This window comes from Haplochromis burtoni, unplaced genomic scaffold (assembly GCF_018398535.1).
Source record: "Haplochromis burtoni strain Fernald_Lab_line unplaced genomic scaffold, NCSU_Asbu1 Contig_96, whole genome shotgun sequence".
Lineage (NCBI taxonomy): Eukaryota > Metazoa > Chordata > Actinopteri > Cichliformes > Cichlidae > Haplochromis > Haplochromis burtoni.
Window position 1 is genome coordinate 592,876 of NW_024582457.1, and position 26,580 is coordinate 619,455.

Genomic DNA, 26,580 nt, shown 5'->3' on the forward strand with positions numbered 1-26,580 from the left:
GACTTAAGACAGCTGCCTACTAGGCACGGGACACGTTTGCATTGGAAATGGAGGATACACATACTTGTGTTTATTAAAATCAGGCTTGATTTGGTAGCTGGCCAAGTGGACATATACGTATACATATATACATATATACAATTCAATTACCTGGTAATTTTCTTGTCCTTGAGTAAACGATTAACATAAAAACATAAAATAAAAAGGCTCACACTTTGAGAATCTTTGGGAACCCAAGCATCAGTCAAAATTCATGTCAAAGTCATTTTATTTTCAGCCATACCAACGTGAATTTCTTTCATCAAAGCTACTAATAAACCGTGATCAACATTAAGCCACGATCTATAATTTCTGGTTAAGAGTGTTAGGCAGATGGCTTACAGTCTTGTTAGAGTAATAAATTACTACACAAACAGTGTGATCATAAAACTGACAGACTATAGTGTTTTGGGGGGTATTTTATCGCTGTTGGCATCTTTAAGGCTTTTAGGGCCATTTGTGTGTGTGTGTGTGCGTTAGTGTTATTACAGATTGTGGCTTTGGTAGTTATACAAGGACATTCTGACAATCTCTTAACTGCATCTCCTATTTAGCACCAAGTGCTGATTGTCTCACATCTCAAGTAAGATACAAATCTCACCCTCCATTTATTATTACACATTCATTAATGTACCAAAATACTTCATATAATGATATAAATACTAATATCATGATTTGAAATAACGAGAAAACCAATTCACATACAAACACTCAAACACATCAATCAAAACTCCTTTAACTGATATACTTAAAACGAAGTGCTGCTGATTTTCAGCATGATACAATTCAATGATGGCAAAGTGCAAAGACAGCAGAATCAGTAATGCACCAAAAAGCAGCTTCTAATAAACATATTCACTGTGTTCTGTGACAAAGCAGCTCCAACATGGCCATGTGGCGATAAAGGGGGAGAAATGCTTTCCTTGTTGACTCAGTTTAGCAGAGTTCTGCTTTAAAGCCCCGACGTTTGCACTTGTGTACAAACACGTGTACCAACTGGATTGTGAAAAGCTTCATATGATATTCGATCAGACAAAAGGCAATTACACATGACATTTCTTAAGAAAATACTTATGCTTCTCTTCCATTTATTGAAAAAAGGCCTCTTATTTAACCCTTGCCTGGTATTTGTTGTCAACCAATAATCATGACGGCCGTCTTATTATAAAGACATCGGCACAACATAGAAGGCAACAACATTGGCTTGAAAAAACATGATTGCACTGAGCTACCATCAATTATGTGCTGAATGGCTGGACATACCAACACTGTTAATCAATGCATGCAACTTCCACAAATGCTGTAGGTAGAGGAGGAGGAGAGTTAGTCAGAGCAGACTTATCCACTATCAAATATACAGCAGGTAATCCCTCTTGACTCTTTTTATGAAGTGTGCAGTCATTGCGATGTCTCCTTTGTCATCTCAATGTTCTCCTTCATGCTGGGCTCTCCTTTCTGTCCCTCCATCACAGTCTCCTCCAGTTGCTCTAGTTCTTCCAGTATGGTCTGGACGCGACGGACTCCGTCTCGTCTCGCTTGCCGTACGTCTGAACGGCCCTCCGGGTCGACAGAGTCCAGCGCTAAGAGCTCTTTGGTGAGCAGCTCCTCCAGTAACAAGTATTTCTTATCATTCTTCTTCCCATCAAAGCACTTCACCTCCTGCTCCAGTTTAGCGACTCTTTCCACTATCTGCTGTACCTTAGCTAATCCTGGGTGGATGGGACCCTGAGCAGCTTGTCCAGCCTCTACTTTTCCAGGTGGGACCTCTGGAGGAAAAGATTTCGTGTCCTGGGGCTCTGGTTTTGGAGGTATTTGAACTGTGATGTCTGAACTGTGGTGTTGTGGTTGTTCAGGTTGCTGAGGCTGTGGAGACGTTTGAGGTGGTGCCTGCTGAAACTGCTGTGGCTGCTGGAACTGTTGAGGTTGCTGAGGTGGAGGCTGCTGGAAGTGTTGAGGCTGCTGAGGTGGAGGCTGCTGGAAGTGTTGAGGTTGTTGAGGCTTTTGGACATCGGCTTCTGTGTGCATCGGCTGGGGGATCTGCGTGTTCTCGGGTTTCTGCTGCATGCTTTGTTGTTCCTGCTCCATTTTCTGTGGCGGCTCTCTCGTGAGGATATGCTGCTGAACCTTAGAAGTCAAAAACAATTTATTGGAATCTGTCAAAATCTAGGCCACAGTGTGCTAACAGGGAAATCAAAGCTTTATATATATCTGAAGAAAACAAAAAACAACAACACGCCAAGTGAATACACAGAAAAAGTAAAATTACCTGTGGCCTTTCTCCCATCACTTGTGATATAACAGGTGACTGGCTTCTGATGTGAGGAGGGAGATGAATGGAGGCAGTATCGCGGTGCTGAGGAAACAGAGTTGGCGAAGCCTGTTCCCGGGGGGGCTGCATTGCAGCAGAGTAGCCGGGCCATTCATCTGTCTGAAGACGATGGAAGGGCTGCTGATGTTCTGGGTAAGGGATGCGCTGAGAGTAAACTGAGGGATTTAATTGAACCTGTGTCTGTCCCCCTCCACCCTCATGAATCACTGGTATAGGGATATAACCAGACTGGAGACCGGTGCTGCTGGGACGTGAAGGTTGGTGATGCGTAACAGTATAAGCCTTAAAAATAAATGACCAAATTAAAACAGTCAAAATTCAGTAGTTGTTTGAAAATTGGAACATTTCTGCCTACTGTAAACATTATACTCCATCTGGTGGCACATTTAAACTCAATTCCCACCTCTGGTGTCTGTGAGACAGGCGAGCTGGTCTTTCCAGGCTCAGAGGAGGAGCTGTCTGACGGGCCATGTAAAGGCGATCTAGGCCTGCAGTGGAGAACCGGCGTTGGGGAAGGTGTCCGCCCGTCTGTCCGGATGTTCTGTGCAATGCTCGGCTGGATGTAGGAATAACACGGGTGCTGCTGCTGCTGCCTCAGTTCTGCGCCTTCATGAAAGACTGGGATGGGAACATAACCTGGGCGAAGAATGGGGTGCTTCATCTCCCTCACAAAGGTCTTCTGTGTCTCCTGAGGACTTAGTTCTGGCTGTATGTTGGGTCCATTTGCTGACACTTCTCGAACCTGAAACATAGCAATATAGCAATTTATATAACCTTGTACTCAGATGAATTACAGTTGCTATTGTAGTTTATTGCAAATTTTAGGCATCGGTTGATTACAAAATGTGCTTTAATATATTTTTACCCAACTTATTCTTGCTCATGGGTGTGTAACAGAAGCAACATTACTTTTATATATGTTAAATATTCAGCTATAAGCTCGTCCATATAAAGAGTTACATTTAAGTCCACATACAACAGGACATTTTACGATGTCCCACTAAATGTTTTTTTCAAACTATTAAGGAATTTTAAAAAGGAAAGTGTTTTCCGTCCTGAGGTAACTGCAGAGGTTACAGTTTAAAATGTCACAATTTCGCAGAGGGATGCCAAAAGTATCACCTCATTGAATCTTTGATATGTGAACCCACAGGCTCTGGTGCGTTTCCCGTCAGACAGCTTGCTGTTTCCGTGATGAATATTATTGTTGATTGTTTCACAATCAGAGTAACATAACCTGGATGAATGTCCTGACTTATCCAACAACAACAGTTAGCACATCCTTGGATCTAATAATATCAGCCAAACATTAGGATTTTTACAGAGAGAGGAAATGTGGTTTGTTTTGATTGAAAAAAAAAAGAGTAAATATATGAGTTCTTTCCACATAGCACAGTAAATTCTTTCTTGAGCAACATTTATTCATCAAATCATATACAATCCCAGGATACATTTGTATGCATACAAAAGTAAAATGTAATTAAAAGAAGGAGCTGGGTACTGCAGTGTGACTAGTAAATAAATGCTTTAAATGTCCATTTTCTACTGCAGAAAGGCGCTTGTTTTCTATTAGTATTACTTTAGAATAGACACCTGCAGGTGACAGCTATGGATGGGTACAAGCAACAGGTCTGCCAGTTCAGCACTCAGTTAATGGCATAACTGAAAAGTGACAAAAGTTGTACCAGCTGCCCGAAACACACCCAAAGTAAACACCTACAAAGCAAACACTGCATTTATCTGTAAATCAGTGGCATTCTTCCAGTAGGACTAAAGTAATGAAATAGCCGTGAACGACCCTTTGCCCTCTGCCACTATGGGACACTCCACGCTGCCAGCACCATTGCACCAATTTTATCCCCCAACAGCTGTGTCTTTCTAGCAGATTCCTCTGGACGCTAACTTTGGACAACAGCGTCTCTCTCTCTGAGACGAAAGATTACCAGCTGGCAGGCTGTGAAGCTCACTTCAGCCCACGGGTTTTCTCTGCAGACCTGTGCGCTTTCACAACACGGTTTTTAATACAGCTGAATGCGATACGCGGGGGGCAGCCAGCGCCCGGCTACAGCCGTACACAACCGAAGCAAGTGGACCAGCCTCGATCCTTGTAAGGGAAAAAGTTTAATATGAGCAGGACGTCGCAGCAGTGTTTTCCACCGTGAAAGAAACACATTAAAATACCGGGGAGCTCATCATGGGTAGCCTTTTGCATGCTGCAGAGTGAGTCATCGAGTAATAATAGTGTTAGATCATGACTCGGGAACATATCAGAGTTGATCACCCGTTATAATGGGCTTATGAGCTGTCCGTGAGGGGGAGGCAACGGTGCCAAACAGGGCCTACGGTCAACAAGACTAATATATAACAGTGATGTAGCGCAAAGGCTTCTGCCGCTTTAACAACGCAACAAACCAAAACATGCACCACAACCGACGCACGTCGACAGAAAAAAAATAGCGGCGACACTGCCGTTAGCCGTTACCGTTAACTAACCAACTTTATCCCGCCGCTCTTTTACCTTTTTCGTGTCGTGTCTCGGGTCATTCCAGGTTGTGGTGCGGTTGTTGTGGTCCACGAAGAAGGGCCATCCAGTCTGAGGGTCAATTTTTACTTCCCAACCGAGGGGGAGAGGGTCGTTGTCATTACTCGCCATGGTCAGCATCGGTGACTGTGTCTTCATGCCGTTCATATTGCTGGCTGTCGAGTACTGAGACATTTTATACGGGCGACGGACGCTTTAAAGATTCCTTCAAGTGACGTGGAAAAGTGGGCTGGAAGTTTCTCGAAATAGCAGGGTTAATGTTGGGGGCGGACAGCGCTGGATACAGTGGCATGGGTTCCCAGATTTTTTATGTCGCAGGCAGACCCCCCTCACATAGGCACAGAGTAAACCCTCGGTATTTTTTTTTTTTTGCCCAACCCAACAAGCAAACCTTTTTTTCCATCTTTGCTGTAGCTAAATCACAGTGTCCTGTCTGGGCAGAGAAGAAATCACCCTTATGTGTACAGTGGGCACTGTGGACCTTCCTCAGTTTCCCTTGCCCCTGGACCATTTTCCAAGACAAGGGAATCCCAAAGTGTTTGCTTAAAAAGATGTTCTCCAAATAGATGTACTCAGACTCCCACGTGATAAATGCTGTCCAAGGGAACTCAGTCTGGGTTTGCATTGATTTGGTGCACAATTATGTAACTGGTGGTGTGATAAGTGTGGGCACAGTGACACGTCTAATGACTGATCTTTCTTAATCAAAGGACTACTCCAATTGTGCCCTGTACTACAAGGAAAACACCAGTGCAGCAAACCTTTGATTTCGTGGGATTAACAGTGTCACAAAGGTTCGACACATGGATTTTTAAAAGTGTTTGATATTTTGGACATTGCAGGCAACGCCATCTAATATTTGCATTTTGGCACTCCAGAAAATACACACGTGATTGACAGTAATAAAATATGTGTATTAAGTAGCTTATGGGAGCAATTCGTTTTAATTGGATATCTGCCTGCAAGGAGGGGAAGCCAACTTTAATTGTTGCAAGCCTGTCAATTATATCACCGTTAATTACCCATCGCCACGCTTTTCTTAATCCACCTCAGACGGTTTCTTATGGCTGTAAAAATATCACGGTTGCGCAACACAAATTAGAGCCAGTAACATTAAAGAGTGAGAGTAACTAAAGTCTTTTTTTAATGGAAAATTACTAGTAGACTTAAGAATGACAGGGGATAATTTTTTACGCATTTGTCCTTTAATAAAAGTCCTTCAAAATAAAAGCGCCCACCATGCGCCAAGTTTAAACCACAAGGAAAAAATAAAAATGAGGGGGGAAAGAAAAAAGAACACAATGTCTTTGGATAGTATAAAAAAGTACAATTCTTTGGTACTGTACACCCAGGGTTATCACAACAGTTCAGGCAATGAACACAACAATCTTGTTATTCAACTTTTTTTTTAACATATACGTTGACATATAATTTCTATCCCCCACTCCACAACCACTGCCTTGTTGTGACTAAATATTTAAAAGAGTTTGTTAAAAAAGCGTGAATGTACAAGTCAAACGGGAAATTTCTTCACAGTGACATCTGAGCTCAGATTCGAGAAACCTCCTGGTGGTTCGCGCCACTGCCTTGAGCCGTCAAATCTCGGCATTGAAAACAAGCGTACCTTTGCTTTGCACTTCAAAATAAGAGTTTCGTATGCAGCTTCCTTTGCCAAAATGAATAAAATAAGTACACATTAGGTTTGCTCTTTTGGCTTTTTACAGTTAATTTAAAAAACTGTATCATTCAGAAGTAACGGTCTTTAAGAAATTTTCATTTTTTTTTACAATTAAGAACATAAAAAAAACCCTTTTATTACTTCAACCTAATGTGACGGGTCTCTTCCTGCACACGCACGTACGTACTCTGGACTCTCACAGTGTGACGTATGCCCTGGCGCCCGGTTAGCTAGCTTCTAAGCTAGTTAGCTAGTTACGGTTTCTAATTGCCGGTTAATACCAGCTAGAACTAGCTAGTAAGTGGCGTTTTCTTCCCTGGTTACTCTCAGCATCGACTATGGACGACGAAACCCACCCCAGAACCCTGTAAGTAGTTTTTCGTGTCCAGCAGTAACGTTGCGTGTCATTAGTTTCGCTATCGTCGGTATTCGGTGGCTAAATTAGCTACCCGTTGTTTTCACAAACAACTGGACGACATAAACATTTAGCGTTTATGATCCACTACTGTCAGGTTAATTGACATAAGAGTTAATTAATAAGTATATGTGAGTTATATATAAGTGTTAACAACTGTCTGTTAGATGTTACTAACATCGTTAAAAAACAGACTACTGTAAGGAACTTCACTTCAAAAACTCATAATCCCCAATGATACTGTAATACCAGAAACGAAGTACCCGTGGTTCACTTTTTCGAAGTAAATATAGCTGTAGCTTGTTTCCAGGAGTAAGTGGACTTCTTTTTATTTTTCCTCCTCTAGGTATGTGGGAAACCTCTCCAGGGATGTAACAGAAATTCTGATCCTGCAACTCTTCACCCAGATAGGACCATGCAAAAGCTGTAAAATGATCACAGAGGTAAGCAGCGAAGGTTGCTGGGTTATCTTGTTTTCTACGTTGTTGTCGTGTCCTAATGTTAACTGAAAAGTTAACGGCAAAGATAGCCTTCACTGTTGAGAAACCTGAAGACAATAAAAACATTTTCACTGAGTTGTAGTTTTAGTTGAGCCACACTGTTAATCTGTTGTGTCTGATCTTATCCTTACAGCACACGAGCAATGATCCCTATTGCTTTGTGGAGTTCTTTGAACACAGAGATGCTGCTGCAGCCCTTGCAGCCATGAATGGGAGGAAGATATTAGGAAAGGTAGGACATAGTTGCTCTAAAAGATTATATGCAAAGTTATTAAGTTTATTTGTTGTGTTAATGCTTCTCATCCTTAAATATCATACAACATTGTTTTCCTGATTCTTCTTCACAGTTTTAAGTGCTCTCTGTGAATTCTGTTTTCAGGAGGTTAAAGTAAACTGGGCCACTACTCCAAGTAGCCAGAAGAAAGACACATCCAGTGAGTGATCACCTATTGATTCCCCTACACCACCACGCACACAAACGCACGTACACTCTGCTAGAATCAGAGTCTACTGGGGATTGGCAAATAGTTTGTTTACTATGTCCGTGTTTTCTTTTGTACTAGATCACTTCCATGTTTTTGTGGGTGATTTGAATCCAGAGATTACTACTGAGGATGTCAGGGTTGCGTTTGCACCATTTGGGAAAATATCGTAAGTTTTTACGTGTGTGTGTGAGTGGGAGAGTGTTTGTGTGTGTATTTTTTTTCTACTTGTCTTATGTGTAATAGAATATGTTTCAGTGCAACCACTGATATTTTTTTTTCTTCCTCCCAGTCGGTTGAGAAACAGGTTTTATAGGTTGTAAAGGTGAAACAGAAAGTTGCATTACACAATGAGGCCTGCATTTCTGACACAATCTTTTTGGATGAAAGACAATTATATGTTTGATTGTCAAGGACTGCAAATTGGCGCTTTGTGCACACCTTTTGGAGAGAAAAACGAACCAGACAACATAATGAATGTGTAACAGGAAAGGATTAACACTAGAATAGAATAGAATAGCATAGAATAGCCCTTTATTGTCACAAAGAGTATTGCTTACATTGAGTAGAAAAGGCCCCACATTGATGCATGTAAACATACTTAAACATGGAGTAACTTATACCTTTAGAATCATGTCGTTGTTGTTTTTAGATATAGAGTGGCGACACATTTGCATTGACAGTGTGGTCGGTCTATTATTTCTTTATTTTTATGACTGAACTGTCAGTTTTTTATGCATATGTAGGGTGTGGTAAGTAATCTGTACAGTATGTTAGCAAAATGTAAGCTGTGTATATGTACCTGAACAGCTTTTAGTTTTGAGTCTCAGTGAAGTAATAGCACTTTGGTTATTTTACAGAAATGCTCATAGGATTGGACAGGAGCTTGAAGGCTAACAGCAAGGAACTGTTCACTCTGGAGACTCAGATGTAGTTTTTTTCTCTATTTATTCCATTCTTTCCATATGTCTTTATTTGTAGATGCCATGTATTAACATGACCTAGCTTAGATTAACAAATTCCAGTACAAAATGTCTTCCTCTAAATCTGTGTTTTGTCTTATTTTTGATTTGCATAGTGTTGTTTGTAGTGCCATGATCCTCTTCCAAAAATTCTGAAAATGTCAATTTCTTAAAATTTGCAGCTCCCCAAACTCCATACTCCATATTGGTGGTAAAGAATTGACCAGGAAAAATAAAGAAATCTGTTAACAGGCCATGTATGCCGTTTAATTCCTTTTTTCTCTTTTTGATATTTTCTATTTATCTCTGTCTGTAGTAAGAGTACAAACAGCAGCTTATGAGAATGCATGGTAATCCATAGCCATTTGCTTTGTGATTTTTAAATCTGTAGCCTACTGTTGTGAGGACTGAGCAAACAGTGGTGCTCTAGTGGTAAAGATCCATTAATACATCAGAAATGATTTAAAGACAGTACTGTAGGCTGCATGTATTTGTACTTGTTTTGCAAGTGTTGCTTTGAAGTTATATTACGAGTCAGTACAAGGTCATGATAGCTAATTTAGCTTAATGTAGGGCAGAGTAGAGGATTCACAGTTCATTGTGTTTTGCGTGGTTCCTTTTTTTTGTTTTAGTGTAGAAGATTTAAACTTCAAAGTGCGCTGAAGTTGTTCTCATTTCTCCTTCCAGGGATGCCCGAGTTGTGAAGGACATGACGACAGGCAAATCAAAGGGGTATGGATTTGTGTCCTTCTACAACAAACTGGTAAGGCTCCAGTGCGAGAACACAGACTGAAGGTTATTTCTATTTTCTGTTTCTTATCCTACTTGAATACATTCAAAACTCAATTATTAATAGTTAGTCTTATCACAACTACAAGCATCTAGCATTACTAGTTTCCTATTTTAATCACCAGTTTCACTTACTATTTTAAAATTAAAAAGAGTCATGCATGGCCACAAATGAGTTTTATAAATCTATCAAATCCATGAGTAATCGTTTGGCTTGGGTTTGCAGGATGCAGAGAATGCCATTATTAACATGTCGGGACAGTGGCTCGGAGGGCGCCAAATCAGGACTAACTGGGCTACGCGTAAACCTCCAGCTCCTAAGAGCACTCAGGACAGTGAGTATTGTCACATATCCAGTTTCGGCAGGTGCTATAATTACAAACTAACTGGGCACTTCAATAGGTATACCTTGCTAGTATTGGGTTGGACCCCCTTTTCCCCTCTGCCCAAGCATCAACAAAGTGCCTGAAGGATTTTAGTCCATATTGATGTGATAGCATCACATGTTTGCTGCAGATTTGTTAGCTTGAATCCATGATGTGAATCTCCCGTTCTACCACATAAGATATGATAAGCTTTGTTGTTCTAATTCAGGAGGGTTCCATACATAAGAGGATTATGGCCACTGGGGGGGGAAAAAAAAGAAGTGAGCACGTCTTTTTTCTGCCTTCTTTTCCAGAATTCTGAGAAAAAAGTCAGAATTCGGAAAAAAAAGAAGACGTGCCCACTTCTTTTTGGCCCCAATCCTCTTCCGTAGATTCATGCATTCATGTTTTTCACACCAAATTCTGACCGTACCGTCTGAATGCTGCTGCAGATATTGAGATTAATCAGATCGGGAAACGGTCCAATCTTCTGTTTTCTGGTTTTTGGTGTATTGTAGCTGTGTGAATTGTAGCTGACAGGAATGTCATCCGATGCTGATGTAGCCCATCTAGTTGAAGGTGGTGCGTTCACAGACGCTCTTCTGCAAACCTTGATTACAATGAGTAGTTAAATGAGTTACTGTTGCACTTTTGCTCAGACAAATGACACTCATTGGATATTTTAGGGTTTTTTTAGACTTATCTCTGTAAACACTCGAGATGGCTTTGGGAAAATTCCAGTAGATGGAAACTCAGACCAGCTTGTCTGGGACAAACAAACATGCCATGTTCAAAGTCACATAAATATATTTTATTCCCCATTCTGATGCTTGGTTTACTCAAATGCATTGAGTAGCTACCATGTGATTGACTGATTAGATATTTGCATTATCAAGCAGTTGAACAGGTGTACCTAATAAAGCAGACAAAGAGTCTGTTATCAATGCATTTTGATATTGTATTTAAATATAGAAGAAACTCTCTTAAGAATAAATTCTCTTAATTTCCTTGACTTTTATCTTCACTTTCACCTTTTCATGAGTCACATTTGGGTGTAGTTTGATTTAAAAAAAAAAATAGCAGTGCTTTTATGGGCATAAATTGCAGATTTGATTTGGATTTTATTATCAGCATGAACTAAATGTGTAAATTATAATCATCTATTTAAAAATAATCTGTTTTTATTTCAGATGGTTCAAAGCAGCTGAGGTTTGATGACGTAGTGAATCAATCCAGTCCACAGAACTGCACTGTGTACTGTGGAGGGATCCAATCAGGGCTATCAGGCAAGTGTCACATTCTATAGATGCCATTGTTGCACCCTCTAGTCACTTTGTAATAATAACTTTTTAAGTTGCCTCCAATGAACTAACCTTGTAAACCCTTTTTTTGAACTCTTGTTTATCTTATCCAGAACATCTAATGCGACAGACCTTCTCACCATTCGGTCAGATAATGGAAGTCCGGGTTTTCCCAGAGAAAGGATATTCTTTCATCAGGTAATACTTGATTCTGTTGCAGCATTTGGCCTCTAGGTGTCAATACAAGCACACTGCATGAGTCAGAGACCATTTATACCTTATTCAATGTCAGCGATAGTTGCTGTTATGTTTATTCAGCGTTCCTGCTTGTAGAACTCTGGATAAGAGAGAAAAATATCTCCACGTTGTTGTCCCTATGCAGTTTTCCAAAGCATTTCTAAAGTTTTTTAGTTTCGATGTGCATGTGATGTTATTAAAGGAAGTTATTTAACATGCTGGTAAACATGTCCCTGTCTTAATGTTAAGTATAGGGCTTAAATTATTTATTTTCATTTTAAACTCCATCCAAGCTTAGCAGGAAACTTGGTTCTTTTTGTAATATGATATCAAATATGGTCTCAGCAGTATGAAAGTGAACTCCCCCTGTGATTTGTCTGGTAGAAAATCTGACTTTCAATCTACTCTTTTGCTTTGAAGGTTTTCCTCCCATGACAGTGCTGCCCATGCCATTGTTTCAGTAAATGGCACAGTCATTGAAGGACACGTAGTGAAGTGCTTCTGGGGCAAAGAATCACCCGACATGGCAAAAAGTCCACAGCAGGTAGAGAGAACGTGTGACATAAGTGGTGTTAAAATGTGCGTTTTATATGTCACAATTGGTAGGAATGAATACACAATAGTCACACTAGAATCAGAATGTAGTTTATTGATGTCTTGCCTTCCAAACCACAAAAACACCCTGAAACTCGTGACTTTGTCCACTCTTAAAATAATCTTGCTTTTAAGCCAGAATATAGAAAAAATGACACAAAAAAAGGAAGAGGAAATTTACTCATCAAAAAGGTTTCTAGTGTCGTATTTTTGTTGTGTTATTTTTGCTGTTGAATAAACAGGTAAGAGATTGTATATTTACTCACATTTCTGTCATCTGATGTCCTTCAGGTTGATTACAGTCAGTGGGGACAGTGGAACCAGGTCTACGGGAATCCGCAGCAGCAGCAGCAGCAGCAGTATGGGCAGTATGTGACCAATGGGTGGCAAATGCCCTCTTACAACATGTATGGCCAGACATGGAACCAGCAAAGTTTTGGAGTAGAGTGAGTTTGACTTTTGATATTTTGTATAACTACACTGTTTCACTTAAACACCACTTATTATATTTTAATAAAGAGAAGAACTGTCTCTTTGATTTGTTTTACAGCACACTTGATATTTTTGTCCATATTTGCACTAACTTTGGTAACTGATATCATTTCAGGCAGTCCCAGTCAACAGCCTGGATGGGAGGCTTTGGATCTCCATCAGCCCAGGCCGCAGCCCCGCCTGGTACAGTCATGTCCAGCCTTGCCAACTTCGGCATGGCTGGCTACCAAACGCAGTAAGAAGGCCCTAACCTCAATGTAATACCAAGGCGACACAGCACTCTTACATTTGGACAGCTGCTGTGGTAAAAGAAGGGCGGGGCCATATTCACAAAGCCTTTCTAGCTAATAGTTGCTCCTACACAATTACAGTATACAACAGAAGGGAGCACACCCCTGTGCAATATTACATAAAGGTCAGGTGATCAGAGCTGTACTGTCCAACAGTAATTGTGTTACTTCTGAGTACAGCAGTATGGTATTTGCTCTCATGCAAAGTTAAAAATGAATGGTAGATATTTCCTTTATAATAAATGTGTTTATATAATATTTGCTTTTCTTCATCAGAGGAAATACCCTTTCAATTCACGCAATAATGCTGTTAGTGATACAGTTTTGAATCTTTTGAAATCTAGGTAATATTGTACAGGTGTGTATTCGCTTTTGGTGTAGAGTGTATGATTTTAATCACAGTCAATTAAACTCAAAACACTTAAAAAAAAAAAAGTTTGTTCCATTATTAGTCCTAATTCTGTTTTAAAAGAGGGGGAAAAAAGTGCTCTTGGGCTTCTCAAGTAAAGCCAAACCAACTGTTTTTGTCTGAGTACGTGTTTAAGGACACACCGTCCTTATGAGTGCTAGACCATGTGAAACATCGAGGATTCATGCCTACAGAGTAGAGATCTTGGCACAGAGACAGAACTTACAATGCCTTTCCTTTCATCACACATTTAACCGGTTGACCAGTGGGCCAACCCATTAACCTCGTAGGACCTGGCGTCCACATATGTGGGCATCACATTTTGGGTTATTTAGACCAAAATACTGAATTTTGCTCTACAAGGGCCTGATATCCACTTACAAGGAAATTATACTGCTACTGTTCTATCAAAATTTTAAACGAATATCCTCATATTTGGCTCTTATTTTTCTTAAAAACAAAAATAAGGTTAAAAAAAATCTGGTAATTCTTTGTTTTTACATTCATCGGGCCCCAATATGTCCAAATATCAAAGAGAAATCAAAATGCATGCCGTGGAAGAGTTCGGGTCTTAGGAGGTTAAAACATCAATTTAGTACAAATTCTTTCATATTTTACAAAACAAAAGGGCCTTAGAGAAAATGTACATGTAACATAGCGCACACTTTTTAAATGCCACTATTATAATTTTTTTTTTAATCCATCAGCTCATGAGGATTAAAAACCGTGAAAACCTCAAACATACCAACATTAATATTTAAAAACCAAACTATGGCAATTTTTTTTTTTTTTTAGGTTGAAAGTTTATTTTCTGGTCATGCTTGTCATTTTAGGGCGTAAAACAAGCCTTCATGCGAGTTCACGATAGATCGAGAAGGTAAATCCTCCATGGATTTGTGCTACACTCCACTGAGCCGCAAGAATGACCCACTCAACATTGGTCTGGACCTTCAGGGAATAAAATATCCAGACTTTTAGTCCTGTTTTAATATTTTAAGTCAAAAATGCTTTGTGAATAGAGGCCCTGGAATGGTAGTTTACCTTTCCATTATATGTGAAGAAACTCTCTGTACAACAACTGTGGCTTTAAAGGAGATTCGGGTGGGAAATGGGATTGTGTACCAAGAAGATTTCACCTACACAGGTCTAAAAGCAAAAAATTATTTTCATGTTTTTTGTTGTTGTAGTTTTTGTTTTTTAAATCCGATTCCCAGACTTCAGTGAATTTTAGCTTACTCCGTACTGCAGCCAAGATGGACTAATTCATAATGTCTCAAAGGAACGGCTGCAGCACCCAGTCTCTGTATATAGAAAGTATTGTAAAAACTGCTTAACCCCCCAAACTTTGTAAAGGTAACAAACCATGCTGTGCTGATTCTGGGGCTGGTTTCCTAGAGGAATGCTGACTCTTAAACATTTTTGTCCGATTCTTCCTCTGTGTTAATGCCATCATTTAAAACCACTTCTTTCCAGTGGCTTTGAATTTTCTGCATAGAGTTGTAGAGTGAATTTTGTACTATAACCAGCCCTAGTTTTATTGCATAATTCAAATATTATGGTTTAATTACCCACTAGCATAAAGAAAAGCTCAAATGTTTTAGGGTCACAAAGAATTATTTTACTTTTATTCTGAAAGCGGAGGGTCTCCTAGGTGCACGTATCACTGTTTTGTTAATGTGGCAGAAACTTCCCCTTACGCATTCTGAGTTTTCGGTTTAAAGAATATTGACACGTCTCGGGTAAATCATAAAACCCACTGAGAAATTACGACAGAAGGATTTCTCACAAACATCCTGCAATTTTGGATTTTATTTGTGTTTGTGCCATTTGTACAGAATATCATACTCCCTGTTTGCTACCTGCTCGTTCTGTAGTGCTAGCCAACAAACCTGATACAGATTTTGTTTGTTTTCATTTGCGCTGGGGTTTTCATTGAATTAAACAGGGTCTTGTTTGTCTAGAGTGTAAATACAAACCTTGATCACAAATCCTCAAAACTTAAACTGATGTAGATACTATAGGTAGAATGTTACAAAGTTAATCTCCATCATTAAATTTAAGCAATATAGTTTGCGAATGAGCCTTAATTGATTTGTTGGTAAATTCTGAATTTGTTATTTAAAGATGCTCCATTTTAAATCTAAATTATCTTCCTTTTAATTTTTCCTCATTTTAAGCTTTGTGCCATTTTCAGGATGTAGCAGGAAGCAGGTGATGTATCAACTTGAACTGCACGCTAATGACATGTAATATATTTGTTGCTTAAACTATTGAATGTAATGACGATTTGCTTTTTTTTTGACCATTATACACATAAATTGAACAACAGAAGTGATGTTTATATAATAATAAAGGATTGAATCGATTTCACATTTAATGGAAAAACTCAACAAAGTCACGTCAAATAAAGAAACCTTTGAACCTTTGAGTGTTCGGTACATTTATTGAGGACTAATAAATGCTGCTGCAGGAAACCATATATTCACTGCCTACCAGACACAATAAATGACAATTATTAAACTTTAGATTAATATAGAAGACAACACGTTTCACACATTTGCTCAAAATCTTTCTGCCCTTTTTAGTGTTTACTGTACTTGGATAATAGACATATTTTTCCATTTTTAACAGGAATAGGTTTGGTATCTGCCAGCATTCACTTTTGACTGCTAGTGTCCTATCAGCAGATAATGATGACATTAGCTATTGTTTGATGTCTCAGTTATGTGTTATGGTTTTTATAATACTTAACACACGTGTTAAACCTCTCGTAAAACAAGAAAATACAAACCTATCAAAACTTGTTTAGAACCAAAAATCATTGAATTCACATTTTTATACCCAAATTTGAACCAACACGCTGGACTAATCAGAAAAAATCAAACATAACATTGAACCACTAAATTAACTAATTTTGCAACTTAATCAAAAACAATGTGTTTTACTACTTTTCTTGTAAAATGGTACATTCATGGAAAATTCACGGACAATAATAATTATATTTTAATATTATTTTGGTGAGTTAACCATCACAAAAACGTAAACATCGTTTTGTTATTACCTGCCCTGGTATTTTAAGACAGCTGTGGTATAAAGCTTACATTTAGTGGTGGTCTAATAAATTTGTTAAACACTGTATATTAAGTTTTATTCATTTTGTATGTTTAAATTGATCTTCCTTTAAAGATGGTGTGAGAGCTGAAAGATTTACTGAAACAAAACTTGAGAAAAGAATTGTTGCAAGATTTCAAACACTGGTGTCATTTCATAGTGAGTGCATCCCAATGTGATGAGTATGATTATTACACCTTGGCATGGTGTTGAAAAATTGAGCCATTTCACTAAACCATATAAACTATAAAATTGGCCAATAGATATTGAGCAAATGTAAGCGAATGTGAACATTCATCAATAGATTAAAGCAAAGTATTCACTTGGAATTTAGTTAATATATGTATTGCCCAGAATTGGATTATATTACACAACTTCTCTATTTAAGTATATTATATTACACAGCACTAATGCATAACATAACATAACATTTTATATATATATACTTAAACTGTGCAGTCAGCTAGTAGACAAAATATTATTTATACAATTTACATATCTGCATGATTTCTGTTCTTTCAATATTGAAATGTCGTATTGTCAGTACTTTATTTAACATGTATATTAGGAAGTTTTTATCCAGCTGTTTTCCTCAGAGGTTAATTACATACATCACTTGCTGGTGGAGCTGTGTACTGCTTGCCTTCGGGATGACATCTCTGGCGTCTGTTGTGCTGTCCTCACTGACCAAAGTCATGACTATCTGAGACAGTTTCATCCTTCTGGATAAGGGCAATTTAAAATTAATTGTTGTGTGTTTGTAAGACTGCAACCAAGAAAGTCTACTCTCATTTTCTAGATACTACAACACACTTGGTAGCTTGAATGTACTCTTCTGGAGCTGTTTAAGATTTCTAACATGTAATCTTGCTGTTTACAAGTGATGTTTGCTCACATCGTTACTGGTCACGGTTTCTTTGCTGTTGCAGCGTCTTTAGCTTTCCCTTGTAATCCCAGTTTCTCCATAATCAGCTCAGTCTGGGACGCAATGCCTGCCACGGAGCTTTCAAGCTGAAGAACCTGTTTGGCCAGACTTCCGGGGCAATAGAAAGGTAATTCAGTTAAATGTATTACTCTGGTTAGGAGAATGAGATAGGTGCATTCGCAGGTTAAGTTTAAAATTTGTCCCACCTCAAGAAATGTTCCCGCTCCACAAAGGTTTGACTGGAATTGCTCTTGTGCTCGTTGGATTTGACAGGAGGCTTCTCGTGTAATTCCATCTGATAGTTCATTCCGAGATTGTTGATTTCGGCACTGAGAGCCTCCTGACGAAAACGCACAAGCATAAGAAACATTTATTTTGTTAATCGGGAATCAAAATAAGAAATGATCAGAAATTTTTTTATAAATATGAACATAGTCATATTTATTTTTTAATGTGCACAAACCCTCTTTTGCTCCAGCTCAGCTTTCATCCACCTCTGTTCGTCTTTATCTAGAATTTTGTTCCCGTCGCGGTCAAACTTGGAGAAGGCTGCGTTTATTTCTTGATCGCCATGTCCCATCCTTCAAAATCATCACAGAAGTGAGGCTCAGGTTTAACAGTAAAATAATCAAGTGTTCCTTTTTGATATTTTGTCACTTACTCTTTAAGAGTTTCTCTGAAGTCCTGAAATTCAAGATCTCCAGATCCAGAGTGTAGAACCTTCTGAACATCTGATATTTTCTCTTTTTTAAGCTTCAGCTTCATAAATGTCTTCATGTAGCTCTGATTTACAAGAAAAGTCTGGTAAAACATCATCCATAAATATGGCTAGTTTTATGCCAATTTCCTTGAATTTGCTTTTACCTGTTTAAAAATGTCAGTAATTTGTAGTTCATCTTTTTCAGAGAGCTCCTGCTTCACCTCTGCATATGTATCATTTATGATGGCCAGGAACATGTTCTGAGGGAAAAATACACAAGATAATGTGACTTCTCGGATCAGATGCTTTTATTATCAGTTATCTCGTGCAGAAGCATGACTTACCAGCAGAACAAAGAAAACAAAAAACACATAAGTGACAAAGTAGATCGGCCCAAGGACTCTGTTAGCGCTGTCGATGGCATCAAAATCAAAGTCTCCAAGAATAATTCGGAACTGTGTGAAGCTGTGGGGTGGACAAAAATTGCAAAGAACTACTAATCAACTGATGCTCGTTACAATTAAAACCCTTCATCCTGCCATTTTTTTCAACACGACTTACATGCACTTTACAAAGGTGCTGAATGTTTGAACCTGCATTCCAAACAGCAAATATCCGAGTTGAGCATAAGCAAAGAACACGATGAAGAACATGATGGCGAATCCGAAGATGTCTTTGGCACATCGGCCCAGCGTGGAGGACAGCTGATTCATGGTCTTACTGAAACTGATGTACTTAAAAATCTACAAGGACGAGAAGAAAGCACACATTCTCTGGAGAGACAACAAAGCAAAATCGCACAAGCAATATGTTGGACTGAAAGGTGTCAGTTCTTTACCTTGATCCATGCGAAAAACAGGTTAACCGCATTCATGTTGTTATACTGGGTTTGCCAGAATGCCAGAAATTCAAAATCTGAATAGATGTTAGGATTTTTCAGCAGATTCCCAAGCAAGCTGTCCACTTTGATGGTCCGAAATACATTGAATATGATGGCAACAATGGCAAGCTGTAAGAAGGTTGTTAGTCTTTAGAAGGCCCTGAAAAATCTGATAAAATGACATGTTTGAACCATCTTTTCTTACCAATATGACAACAATGTCTAGTATGTTCCAGATGCTATTGAAATAGGAGAACTTGTGTATTTTCAGCTCAAGAATCTCCTCCACAATGTAGTAGAAGATGAACACACAGAAGAGCAACTCGCAGCCTAGGATGAAGTAGTCCCAGGTCGTTATGTAGCGAATCAGTTTGACTGTTCGGATCTGGTAGGAAGGGATTGCTCCACCGGTCGCTGGGAATTCAACCACCAACCTGAAGAAGCAGATGACACTTTGGTCAACCACTGGATGGGTATCAGCAGGTGGGTAAAGGTGCAATGGGCAGTAATGCTCCTTACGTGATGACGCAGAACAAGTTGATGTTCGCGTTGTAAGTGGAGAAGTCGATGAAGACTGCTCTGGTTCCTCTGTCCAGCCAAAGGTTGTTCTGTAGCTCAGTCAGTATGTTGGCGCTCTCCTCTTGTGTGCGACTCAGGTCTTGATAGTATCCTGCTCCACTGTAGGTGGCCACCAAGCCCCAGTAAGAGGAACCCTTTATCTCTTTCTCTGTGTGGTAGGTCCAGCTGCAGTGGAAAAACACAAATACTTAGAACATTAAATTGTGCTTCTGCACTTCTTTGTATGTCAGTAAGAAAACAGTGAGTGAATTACGCAGAGCCGTTGATGAGGCCGAAGCTCTGCTCGTCTTCCTTCTGGTTAGTGTAAACAGCGAAACAGCCTTTGATCCCATTTTCGAAGTCACTGTAGACAGTGCAGGAGTTGTTCTTGATCTTGATCTGCCTCATCCTGGGGACACCCAGCAGCATGTTCTCGTAGTAGATGAAAGACGTGTTTCCGCTTTCCAAGGGCTGGTTATTGTACCACGTTGTCCAGTAGAGTCCGTTCAACAGTGGGCCCTGGGCGAACTTTTCATAAAAAGAAAGAGTTTGATTTGTACCTTTCTTTGTGTTCTTAGTGATTTTTACCCCTCAGCCTGAAAGGTTTGGGGTATTGCTGTCACCCTGCAGGCAACGGGGGAAATAGACCGGTAGGCAAGCGTCAGGTGGTGTGGACACCCAACTTTGTAAACCCAATAACTCAAAAATGAGCCGACGTAGGATTTTCAAATTGATACCATAGACTAAAAAAACACATCTACAAAAAATCAAGACAAAAGTTTGGATATGATGTGATAGATGTTGCATAGATTTACATTTTTGAGTTTTATTATTTGTTACCATTTACAAGTAAGGAGAGCAGATGTGTTTAAGTTTGAAACTTACCAGGCAGGATCACTGGAAACCAAGCTTCTTATTTTTAGGCCTAGTAAAACAACTACTCATTTCTTGAAGGGGTTGGAAGGACATATTTTTATATTCCTGCATGTACTAATAAACATATCAGTAACAATTAACAGTATTGCTAAAATCTTAAGCATGTGGAAAAAGATATGAAAGAAGCAGTAACACAAACATCACTGTTTGGTCATTTTAAGTGATGTGGTAATGCAGGGAAGAACATATTGTACTTAAGGAATAATCAGTTTTTATAATTGTTTTTAAGATGTTTCCATTTGAGTTCAGGCACTAATATACATGTTCGGTTAAATGAATCATATAGTTCCTTAAAATTTTGAGAACATCTCAGCTTTGAAGGAAATGAAAAAAAAAATGTTGATGAAAAGAAAGAAACATTTAGTAGCAGAAAAATCACTGCCATGGGAAAAATGAGGAAAACTTACGGTCCAGAAGTCAGCCATGGAGCCAATAGACTGAAACGTAACCCCACTGCTACTGGGTGTATTCACAAACAGGTTCGTCATGGCGTTAGTGTAATAGTAGGCGCTTGAGCTGGTCATCCCATATGTCACTGAAAGACAACGTAATCACATCGTTAATGCCTGGTCATTGGTTCCTATCTGGCTTTGGTCAGGCTCAGCTCTGAACGTTGCTCCATTCAGTTTTCTGAGATAAGACTCGAATGCTGACACGCAAACCTGCATTGAAGACTTGTTGTTTGGCTTCTTTTTTTTTTTGCTTTGTTTTTACATCGCTTTAGCTATCAAACAGATCCAGACGAGAGGCCGTAATTTGTTTGAAGAGGGAGCACGCTGTCCTGACGCAAATGGCCTCATCAAACAGTGTAAATCTAACCCAGACAAAGGATGACGCTAAAAGCTCTTATCGCTAAAAGGCACATCCCTTTCAATCCTAGCTGGACAATGGCTTTTGGGAAAGAAAAATGGGAAGGCTATTTTGTAGAAGCCATTAAAGCAACGGGGATACTTTTAATGTTAAATCAACAGTCCAGAGTGCCCTAACAGCCTGTCAAACAGTGAGCACTTTAAAGTGATCAGTAATGCAAATACAGTGTTTGAAAGTAGACTTAGATGTATTTGGATGTGTATCCCATATTTCAATGACAACATTATGCAAATTAAATACAGGATATTTTTTGGTAAGTAAAAATGTGTCTGAATAACTTCTTTTTGTAAATGTAGGAAAACATCATAAGATTAAGCGTGGACAGGAAGTTATTGACCAGAGTGTTGAACATTAAGCATTCATTAAGCATATTGAACATTCAGTCAAAACTTTTGAGATCAGTGACGAGCAGAAATGTTGATGTGGAGTACTCACGGAGGCATATGTCCACCAGGAAAAAGACATAGACCAGCAGCTCCCGCAGCGTGGTTCGGATGAACTGCTCTCTGTTGTCAGAGGTGTTTTCAGTCAGCGTTGTCCCCCACAGTGCTACGGAAAATAGAAGTTTAAATCATCAATATGTAATTACATGACACAAGCTTTTTTTTTTGTTTTTTTGCTGGTCTGTCAAGCAGAAGTGTACCAGGCTTCGACTGGTTTTACTCGTACTTGTTACACTGCTCATACAGCTGAGATTCGAAGAAGAAATGTCAACATGAGGTAGATTCAAATGTGTTCTTGCCTTTGATAAAACAGCAGCAGCCTCTTCGTTTCTTCAGACTTTGGTCTTTGGTTGGTGGGTCCTCTGGGAGCGCTATCGGGGTATCCAGGTTGTACAGGCTATTCATGTTCCTCTCGAAGTGGGGTTTGGGGTTGAAGACAGTGGTGACCCGGGGGAAGGGTGGAGGGGAGCTACAGTAGCCCTGGTTCACCCAGCCCCCATTACCTACTTTGTCCAACTCAAAGTCCACTTGCCCAGTCAGGTGGCTCTCAGCCCGATTGTTCAGGGTCTTCATGGTGCAAGACGCGTGTGTTTCTCTGTGTGGAACTTCTGGTGTTTCGATTAAAGAGGAAAGTGAAGCTGAGCAGTGTCGGCAGCTTTTGAACACCTGCTGGAGAGGTGGATGACATCAGCTGTGTTGAGGGAGGAGCTGCTGGTCTACTGTTGTAGTCTTGAGATTGAGACCCTTTGAAACACATTGACGTAACAGCACAGTAGGTGTTCTGCTAACACACAGCATTGACGTACTGGTTTCTATAGTGTTTGGATATATATATATATATAATGCAGAACAATAACTAACATTGTTTGGTTTTCCATTTGATTCAATTAGAAAACAAGAAGCACTCAGAGAGCGCAAACCTCCACCAAGTTAGCTCACTCTCTGGGCATATCATAACTCCTTACTTTGGGGTGGTGGACGGATGTTTAGTTTGACTATGTAAACATTATGTAGGGGTAGTTAATGGACAACAGGTATTGATTTGTGAATAAGTCAAGATCATTATATAATATTATACCACAGTATATTTCAGATTAACTAGGCAGCTCATTCTCTCTCTAAAGGCAGATATGAAATGGAAAAGTGAGGTCAGAGGTCAAATGTGAGATGATGCAATGCAAACTATAATGTGATATTTAGAATACATATATACTGGTATCATAAATGTTGCCAATACAAACAAAGGCAATAGAACCTTAGAAACATTTGAAAGATATTATATGAAACTGTATTTGACCCTAAGGAAGAGGTCAGAGGTCTAATGTTGCAATGGCAATAAGAAACATAGTTTCCACTATCTCTAGCATTATCATGACTTTGATCTATTTCAATTTGTTGACCTTGAACAAGAGGTCAGAGGTCAAATCTGAAATCTTTATACAGTAAATTCTACATGTTGACAGTACACACCATACTTGTAAGAATCCTAGTTTATAAGTTATAAGGCTTTTTGTCCATTTTTGACCAATAAATCATTAAGCTGACTTTGAAGCCCTTGGTGGGTGTAAGCTAAATTTTAATGGACTGTTACCATGACCTCACTCTACACCCCCACAAACTTTCATCAGAATTCATTCAAACCTTTTCGAGCTATCGTGTTTACAGAAACAACAACGTGCTCGCTACCAAAACATGTCCTTGGCGGAGGTGACAAAATAAGAGTAGCTTTCCCATCACTCGCATCCTTCGAAATGACATAAAGGACTTTGGTAAATGATAAACTTCATTCTTTTGTAGGAATCTCTACACAGTCCTGCGTGTTAATTTGCTGGAAATGTCCTATTAAAGAAAAAACACGCAGCCATGAGCTGAATAAGGCTGAATAATTCAGCAGTTGAAAGACAGTTTACTTCCATGCTGAGCACATTGTTGTCACTATCGATTAATTGCATGTCAAGTATATTCTCTGTTACCAACTGTTCACCACTTGTGGCTGAATTAATGAGTCTAATTGGAGCTTCACTTACAGCCTCTGAATAGTTTCCATTATGCACTTTTAGCTCTTCCATTTATTAATTTTTGCATCATCTCCTAGTGCTATAACAAGCCTCTCGCAGCACCAGCCACTTGTATTATAGTCTTAAGCACTTAAATCCAAACACAGCTACACAAAAGAACAGCAGGGTAATCAGATGAGTTTAATGCGTTAGTGTTTGGACATTACAGCTAAAGCACTGCTGTAGATGTCTTCATCTTAACGCGGATAGAGTTTGGGGCCAGCTATGGGCGTTCATGCTTCATTGGCTCTGAACAGAGCGATTACGCACACCCACTGCCACACAATAGAGTTTAATTTCTGCTCCCCTGCTGAAGCGGTGGTAGAATCTGGCACGCAGGCTTCCTTAATCTGCTGCGGCTTGTGCCACTGTTCAAACTTACTCATATCTGTAATAATCACTTTTCAGTGGCTTATGATAATGATGATGATCATGATGATGACGGCTATTTAGATGGGTAGCCCTGTGGCTGTAAGAGTCGCTGATGATTATCTCTGCTTACATTAAACTAAATGATTGTTTTTTTAAAAGAAAAGTCTTTATGTATCAAGTAAATTTGATAGTTGATTTGCTAAATGATGCAAATTAATCACAAAGGCTATTTTCCACCCCGTGATGTAAAAGTGTCTTATCTCAAAACACAGGACCTTCAAACTAAAGGATGATTTAATACCGAGGCTGCAGAGCGAGGCTTCGCTCTTACAGGGAGTTTGACATGTGCAACACAAACCATGCTGTAAATTATTTCTTCCCAGTGATAATTCCTCATGCAAAGTGACATTATAAGCATTTAAATGCCATACTTTGTTATACTTTAAACGTCACAGTTTTGGTATGAAGTGCTCAGAAATTAGCTTTTTTTCATATGTATATTTTGCAAACTTAAATAGCAATAAACTGTGTGAAAAGGGAGAAAACCTCTCATAGCTGTACCAATAAAAACAACACTTATAAAGTTTCATACAAAATAATTTTATTTTTGATGAAAAACTATAATTAAAAAAAAGTCTGTTGAAAAATAACATACTTTTTTCTTTTTTTTCAAATCTACAAACATGCATTTACACTTTGGGAAAATAGTTACCTTAGTTATCTGGACATCAGCTATGCATCTAAGACCTCAGTGATTTTTGCATAATCCATCAAACATTGCACAGCTTTTTTAGGGCCACATCAAAATAACCGATTAAAAAAAATTACAACATTGCCTGTATCCTCAGTACAATCTAACGGTCTGCAATGACACTACAGCTGTTTTATTGCTATACTCTGAACAAAAACTTGCTCAACATTGCTGGGTTTCCTAGCAAAAACAAATGAAAGGCTTCAAGCCGGAACCGAAGACTCTTTGATTGTCATACAAAATGAAAATAATGCAATACAAATGTATTTACTGTCTCCTAGACTGGAGAAAAATGATTCACATTGTCATTCACATCCAACAACATGACTGATTATCTACTCGATGGAGCAGTTTACGCGTGCACCTCGTGCCCGTCAAACTGATACGAGAGCGATGAGTGGATGTACTCCTGTCCGGTAGCGGAGTCGTACCTCATGAGGCAGGAGTAGTTTTCAGGCTGCACACAATCAAACTGCAGGTCCAGCCACTGCCTGTGAGAACCAGTGTGCCTCCTGGCATCTGTCAGGATCCGGTTGAGGGCCACGATGTAGCTGAGGGCCATCTGCAGGGTTTCATACTTGGACAGCTTCTTGTCCTGGCCCCACTGTGGGACCACCTTACGTAAGCGATCAAAGGCTGTGTTCAAGCCCTGCATCCTCTTCCTCTCTCTGGCGTTGGCAGCCATCCGGCGCCTCGTAGCAGTCTCGTACTTCTCCGGGCTCTTGGAGTCCAGCTCTGAAGATTCGGATCCAGAGTCGGTGCAGCTGGGTCGACGGGCCTTCATGGTTTTCGATTGAAGACGCAAACTAATCAGATTTATCAAAGAGGTTCCTACTTTCAAGATTCAGTGCTTCTCTGAGCTTTGATTTATTTGTTTTTCCAAGGCTTTCCCTGTGTGCGGGGTCTCAAGTATTTGCAACTCCAAGGAGTGCTCAGTCTGAAGAGTCCAAGGTGTCTGTGATCCTGGAGACATCGGGGCAGCTTTTATAAGACAAAGCAGACGAACAGGTGGCAGCAGGTGGAGCCCCTGCCCCACCCCCACCCTCAATATTGCTCATAGAGAAAAACACACCCATGGAGACTCATAAACACCCACACCCACTCCTAGACACACACACACACACAAAACCTTAATGAAATTCCAATTATCTTGGGCTGGGCTATCTGGCCATGGCTTCACTCGGAGCCATGTGTCACAAAGACCAAAAGTCTACCATCTGGTAGCTCCACTCACCAGTGCTGAGGATGCAAACGAACTAATAGAGGCTAAAGCTCTAATGTAAAACCTACTAATAAACTATAAATGCTGGACTTCTAATTAAGTTAAATGCAAAAATAGATTTCTTGTATTAGAAGCTAAAACTTCAACACAAAAGGAATTTAGAGGATGATGTCATTGCTGGGCTTCTTCTGGCCCCTGGGCCTTATGTTTGACACCTCTAATTTACATAATAAGATTGTATTCTTAAAAAAAGGGACTCACTTTTGTTTACAATTCAGCTCTTTTACATGATAACTCTTTTTCTTTAACTGCTGCGTTTTGTTGAGTTTTT

At 39.5% G+C, this 26,580-nt stretch overlaps 4 protein-coding genes across 7 annotated transcripts; 1 reads left to right on the forward strand and 3 right to left on the reverse strand.

The window, feature by feature from the left end:
- Nucleotides 1-250: 250 nt before the first annotated feature.
- bag3 (BCL2 associated athanogene 3) lies at nucleotides 251-5,231 on the reverse strand. The gene is made up of 4 exons (XM_005927078.3): nucleotides 4,887-5,231; nucleotides 2,772-3,110; nucleotides 2,306-2,650; nucleotides 251-2,163 (listed from the first exon to the last, which is right to left on the reverse strand). The coding sequence occupies exons 1-4, from the start codon at nucleotides 5,082-5,084 to the stop codon at nucleotides 1,438-1,440; spliced, it is 1,608 nt and encodes a 535-aa protein (XP_005927140.1). The 5' UTR covers nucleotides 5,085-5,231; the 3' UTR covers nucleotides 251-1,437.
- tial1 (TIA1 cytotoxic granule-associated RNA binding protein-like 1) lies at nucleotides 4,294-15,852 on the forward strand. 4 transcript variants are annotated; one of them, XM_042222836.1, is made up of 12 exons: nucleotides 4,294-4,475; nucleotides 7,350-7,446; nucleotides 7,637-7,735; nucleotides 7,883-7,937; nucleotides 8,067-8,154; nucleotides 9,635-9,710; nucleotides 9,963-10,071; nucleotides 11,292-11,387; nucleotides 11,516-11,600; nucleotides 12,060-12,183; nucleotides 12,525-12,679; nucleotides 12,841-15,852. In XM_042222836.1, the coding sequence occupies exons 2-12, from the start codon at nucleotides 7,435-7,437 to the stop codon at nucleotides 12,962-12,964; spliced, it is 1,023 nt and encodes a 340-aa protein (XP_042078770.1). In that variant the 5' UTR covers nucleotides 4,294-4,475; nucleotides 7,350-7,434; the 3' UTR covers nucleotides 12,965-15,852. The 4 variants fall into 4 exon arrangements, with proteins under 4 accessions (XP_042078770.1, XP_005927138.1, XP_042078769.1 ...); XM_005927076.3 differs by lacking the exon at nucleotides 4,294-4,475 and adding an exon at nucleotides 6,760-6,955; XM_042222835.1 differs by lacking the exons at nucleotides 4,294-4,475; nucleotides 7,350-7,446 and adding an exon at nucleotides 8,846-8,915 and having other exon boundaries at nucleotides 7,648-7,735.
- Nucleotides 15,853-15,974: 122 nt separating this feature from the next.
- On the reverse strand, nucleotides 15,975-22,579 carry pkd2l1 (polycystic kidney disease 2-like 1). The gene is made up of 15 exons (XM_005927081.3): nucleotides 22,147-22,579; nucleotides 21,840-21,953; nucleotides 20,942-21,069; nucleotides 19,873-20,126; nucleotides 19,560-19,784; nucleotides 19,246-19,474; nucleotides 18,999-19,169; nucleotides 18,722-18,903; nucleotides 18,505-18,625; nucleotides 18,325-18,420; nucleotides 18,122-18,243; nucleotides 17,924-18,041; nucleotides 17,667-17,800; nucleotides 17,431-17,568; nucleotides 15,975-17,257 (listed from the first exon to the last, which is right to left on the reverse strand). The coding sequence occupies exons 1-14, from the start codon at nucleotides 22,418-22,420 to the stop codon at nucleotides 17,442-17,444; spliced, it is 2,295 nt and encodes a 764-aa protein (XP_005927143.1). The 5' UTR covers nucleotides 22,421-22,579; the 3' UTR covers nucleotides 15,975-17,257; nucleotides 17,431-17,441.
- A 2,366-nt stretch (nucleotides 22,580-24,945) lies between these two features.
- On the reverse strand, nucleotides 24,946-25,972 carry atoh7 (atonal bHLH transcription factor 7). Its single transcript, XM_005927083.2, has one exon. It carries the CDS (start codon nucleotides 25,809-25,811, stop codon nucleotides 25,380-25,382), a length of 432 nt encoding a protein of 143 aa, XP_005927145.1. The 5' UTR covers nucleotides 25,812-25,972; the 3' UTR covers nucleotides 24,946-25,379.
- Nucleotides 25,973-26,580: the final 608 nt, after the last annotated feature.